Below are 5,126 nucleotides of genomic sequence, written 5' to 3' on the forward strand. Positions count from 1 at the left end.
GAGACACAGTTTCACTCTGTCGCCCAGACTGGAGTGCAGTGGCACAATCTTGGCTCACTGCAACCTCCACCTCCCAGGTTCGAGCGATTCTCGTGCCTGACCCTCCCGAGTAGCTGGTATGACAGGCACATGGCATTATGCCTGGCTAATTTTTGTATTTTGTATTTTAGTAGAGACGGGGTTTTACCATGTTGGCCAGGCTGGTCTTGAACTCCTGACCTCGGGTGATCTGCCTGCCTCAGCCTCTCAAAGTGCTGTAATCCCAAAGGGATTACATGTGTGAGCCACGGCACCAGGGTGTACGTCCATTTTTTAGGGAGCTGCGAAAACTGGACATACCCCCAATCCCCAGGGTCTTCCAAATCTGACTATAGCCCCCACATGGTCAATGCTATATAAGCAGGTGGGCCTGGGCCCCGCCCATCCCTTCGGCCCCATCCCGCCCCTGCAACCTTGCACGGGGCAGGTGTCCCCTTAGATGATCTCAGGCCGGCACGACAAATTGTTTGGAGACCTGGGCAACCTGGTTTAACTTAAACCTTCTCCTAGGACACAAGCCCTGGCAGAAATCCACTGGTAAAATGACACCCGGGCAACGGTCAAGGTTTTATTTCCAGTTAGGTCCCAGGATGGGGGAAGGGAGAGGAAAAGTCACAGGCCTTTGATCCCAACTGTCACCCCCTAGGGAGACCACCTCCCACACCCCAGGGCCTGGGCCATGCCTCTTTTCCTCCTTCACCCTGGAGTCCTAGAAAGTTGATTTGAGAAGATGCTAGGAACACAACAAAAGTCAATTCATCCTATCCAGTTTTCAAGAGTTATTTATTAAACCCCTTGGGTCTGACCCCAAGCTAAGTGGGACTCAGCACCAGACCCTGCACTCAGAGAGCCCCCTGACTTGGGGAAGACAGAGTCAGAGAAAGGCAGGCCCAGTGTGGCCAGGGCTCAGCCGGAGGGAAGGACAAGGGGGCTGGGAGAACCCAGAGATCAAGAGATCTGGGAAATGGGGAACGGCATTCCAGAGAGAGGGCACATCTTGGGCACGGGTGAGGAAAGTCCATCGTGTGTTTTAGAAGCATGCGTGGGTGAAATGGGGTCCCAGCCATAATGGACAGCCCTGAGTCTCACCTGTAAAAGGCAGGATTATTTGTTTTTTATTTTTATTTTTTATTTTTGAGATGGAATCTCGCTCCGTTGCCCAGGCTAGAGTGCAGTGGCGCAATCTCTGCTCGCTGCAAGCTCTGCCTCCCCGGTTCACGCCATTCTCCTGCCTCAGCCTCCCGAGTAGCTGAGACTACAGGCGCCCGCCACCACATCTGGCTAATTTTTTTTGTATTTTTAGTAGAGATGGGGTTTCACCGTGTTAGCCAGGATGGTCTCGATCTCCTGACCTCGTGATCCGCCCGCTTTGGCCTCCCGAAGTGCTGGGATTACAGGCGTGAGCCACCGCGCCTGGCCAAAGGCAGGATTATTTGCTAAGTGGGTTGCAGTGTTCTACCAGACCCCCCACCCTCAACCCCAGCCCCAGGTCTCACTGGGACTCGGCCACTGCCAGGAGCGTCTGGCCCTTCACGGCTTCAGGCCCAGCACAGCGCGTGTCATTCTGGGAAAACATCTTGTCTTTTTGGGCCTGAAGCCAACGATAGAGGTCGCTCAGGTTCTGGTCACAGATCCAGGGGTTGCTAGAGATGTCAAAGCCATCCCGCATGTCCCGGTTTGGCTGCCCTAGGGATGTCCAGAGCCCCTCGGGCACACTGGCCAGCGAGTTATTGGAGAGGTCCAGCATGTCCAGCTGCTGCAGGCCCTGGAAGGCACCGGCTGCCACCCTGACCAGCTTGTTGCCGTTCAGGAAAAGGTAGCGCAGGTCTGGCTGCGGCACGAGGAGATCCTTTCCCAGTTCTTGCAATTTGTTGCCTTCTAAATGTAGCCGTTCTAATTGCAGCGGACCCTGCAGAAGGTCAGGGGGCAAGGTCTCCAACTGGTTCTCCGCAAGGTCAAGGGTGCGCAGGAGGGTGAAGTTGGCCAGCAGCCCAGGGGGCAGTTTCCGGAGGCGGTTCCCAGACAGGTCCAGATGCCTCAGGGCTTTCAGGCCATGCAGCCACGAGGCCTCCAGGACCTCCAGCTGGTTTTCTTTCAACACCAGGGTGTCCAGGGTGGCTGAGGCCTGGAAGAGGCCTGGGGGCAGCCCGGTCAGGGAGTTTCGAGTTAGATCCAGCACCCTCAGCTGCGGCACTGGCCGCAGGAACTCGGGTGAGAGGCTTTCCAGCCTGTTGCTGGAGAGGTGCAATTCTTGGAGCTTAGAGGCGCCCTGGAGGAGGGTGGCTGGCAGGAGGGTCAGGTTGAAGAACTCCACGGTCAGGTGCACAGTGTCGGCTGGCAGGTAGCTGGGGATTTTGGCAGGTGGTTGGCAGGAGATGGAGCTGCCATGGTCTGAGCGGAACACCTGGCAGTCTTTGGGGCTCAGGGTGACCCCGCAGGCTGAGGCCGCCAATAGCAGCAGCAGGAACAGGGTTCTAGAAAGATGGGGTTGAAAGCCCCCTGGGCTGCAGGCAGTAACACAAGATGCTTACTAACCCACAGTGAAAATACACTCAGCTAGGTGGAAATACACCCCCAAATTTGCCCACTTCTTCCCATCTCTGCGGCTACCAGCCTGGACTATGCCGCCTCATCTCTTACCTGGACTAGGGCAGTTGCTTCCTTCTCCTCTCCCAGCTTCTACCCTCACCCCCCACAGCTGCCAGAAGTGGCGCCTGTTGCAGGGAGAATTACAATTCTAGGAAAGTTGAGTTTCTGAGTGTAACTCCCGCATAATATGAATACACTTCCCCATCACCAGCCTAGCCCCCATGAGCTGCTAATTATTCACAGTCCAACTTGCTAGTTTCTTCTGATCTTGCTTGTTTTCTGGGTCAGTCCTTGTCTCCCTGGTTCTGTGTTTTGATGTGAACTCCTATTCATCCTGCAAAGCCCCAGCTCCAATGCCCTCTTTTCCATGAAGACTTCTCTGCTCTGGGATCCTGGTCTTTCTGTCCAGCCTTGACCAGTTGGGTGCTTGGAGGAAGACAGATGTTCAGGTTCACGTTTTTGAGATAGGGTCTTGCTCGGTTGCCCAGGCTGGAGGGCATTGGTATGATCATAGCTCACTGCAGCCTCTGAACATGAAAAGTGTATCCTGCTTTGGCCCAGTCTGAGGGTGGGCATTTGGCCTTGGGAAGGGGTGGTTTACACCTAGCACCCTTGGAAGCCTGGAGCTTCCCCTCCTTCTCCAGGGCTTCCCTGGCCCAGCAGCCATCAGACATGATCTGGACAGCCTTGGTCACTGTGGCCCCAGACCTCTAACAAGAAGCCTCCCCCGGCTCCATCCTGCCCATGCCCACCTGGGCTTCTGCAGGGGGGTGTGTGTGTGTGTGTCTGTGTGTGTGTGTGAGTCTTTCTGTCATAGTTAAGGTTGATCTGTCCCAGGCTCCAGGTCTGTATCTGCTCCCTGTGACTTCAGTGGGTCAGCTGGAATGTGGGTCAGACCTGCCTAGAACAGGTAGTGTGGGGACCTACCTTTCGGGTCGCCGTCTGCTCCAAGAGGCCATGGTAGCTCTTCTTTTTTGCTTCTGGGTTGTCCTGGCCTGGGGAGATGGCCTTATACCTGCCTGGACTGGGGCCCGGGGAACCAACCCCGGGAAACTCCCCACCCCCATCAGTTCCTGACAGGGGCTGAGGCTAAGCCAGGCGGGGAAAGGGGAGGGGTCAGGATTACAAAATTGCTTCCTGGAAATTGTTTCCTGTTCAACCTCTTTTTGACCCTGCTTCTAAAACCCAGGTTTTTCTTTCCTTGTTTCCTGACTTTTGGGGGACACCCAAGAGTCTCTCTAGTTGCATCCTGACTTCCCCCAACCCAGAGTTCAAGGATCAAGGTTTGCAAGGCACCATTCCTGGAGATAGCGACAGCTCTTAGCAAGAGGAGTTACTTACCATAAACTTGAGCAACCAGAAAGCTCACTGAAAAGAACAAAAAAACTCTTGTCTTGACTTCGTGGTATGTTGATATTGCTTTTTAAAAATGAAGTCATTTAAAAAATACAATTCAATAGTGAGTAAAGCCGAAAGTCTCTATGGTCCTTGGACAGTGGCTTGGGAGGAACCAAACCTGGTTCTGAATTCCAGCTCTGTCATAAACAGCTTTGCTCTGTAACCTTTGGCAAGTGACTTAACTTTTCTTGGCCTCAGTTTCCCCATCTATGAAGCTGAACTCAGATCTCTGAGGGCTCTTTCTGCCCCTTTTTGTCTTCATCTGAATCTGACATCCATGCTATTGTTTCCATTCCTCCTCATTTCCTATTAAATGCATTTGGAGGCTACAAATTTCCCTTTGAGAACAGCTTTGGCTGCATCTCCTGGACTTGGCTACAGAGTGCTTGCATTCTTGTTGAGTTCTAAATATTTAGGTATGATGTGTCAGCTTTATCTGCACCTATGACTTTTTCTTTTCTTTTTTTTGAGACCGAGTCTTGCACTGTCGCCCAGGATGGAGTGCAGTGGCACGATCTCGGCTCACTGCAACCTCCACCTCCTGGGTTCAAGCAATTCTCCTGCCTCAGCCTCCCGAGTAGCTGGGAATATAGGCACATGCTACCATGCCCAGCTAATTTTTAAATTTTTTTTTTTGTAGGAGGAGGCTGGTCTTGAACTGCTGGGCTCAAGGAATCCTCTCAGTCTCTCTGAGCCGTGAGCCACTGCACTCAATCTGTCTTGTACCCTGCCCTGTCCCCAGAGCCCAGCCGTTCGTAGGTCTTAATCAACATGGGCTGAGAGAAAGGAAGGCTTGTGAAATGTGATGACACAGTAACAAAATGATCCCTTAAAATGAAATCAGATCACATCCCTGCTTAAAACTCTCTGGTGACTTCTTGTCCCACTTAAAACAAAATTCATAAGGCTGGCCGGGCATGGTGGCTCACACATGTAATCCCAGCACTTTGGGAGGCCGAGGCGGGCAGATCACCTGAGGTCAGGAGTTCAAGACCAGCCTGACCAATATGATGAAACCCCGTCTCTACTAAAATTACAAAAATTAGCTAGGCATGGTGGTGGGTGCCTGTAGTCCCAGCTACTCAAGAGGCTGAGAAAGG

At 53.0% G+C, this 5,126-nt stretch overlaps 1 protein-coding gene across 1 annotated transcript; it reads right to left on the minus strand.

The window, feature by feature from the left end:
* On the minus strand, positions 1–3,668 carry LRG1 (leucine-rich alpha-2-glycoprotein 1). The gene is made up of 2 exons (XM_011967364.1): positions 3,556–3,668; positions 1–2,543 (listed from the first exon to the last, which is right to left on the minus strand). Exons 1-2 carry the CDS (start codon positions 3,585–3,587, stop codon positions 1,532–1,534), a joined length of 1,044 nt encoding a protein of 347 aa, XP_011822754.1. The 5' UTR covers positions 3,588–3,668; the 3' UTR covers positions 1–1,531.
* Between the last annotated feature and the right edge of the window lie 1,458 nt (positions 3,669–5,126).

The sequence above is a fragment of the Mandrillus leucophaeus genome, unplaced genomic scaffold, assembly GCF_000951045.1.
Source record: "Mandrillus leucophaeus isolate KB7577 unplaced genomic scaffold, Mleu.le_1.0 Scaffold8, whole genome shotgun sequence".
Classification (NCBI taxonomy): domain Eukaryota; kingdom Metazoa; phylum Chordata; class Mammalia; order Primates; family Cercopithecidae; genus Mandrillus; species Mandrillus leucophaeus.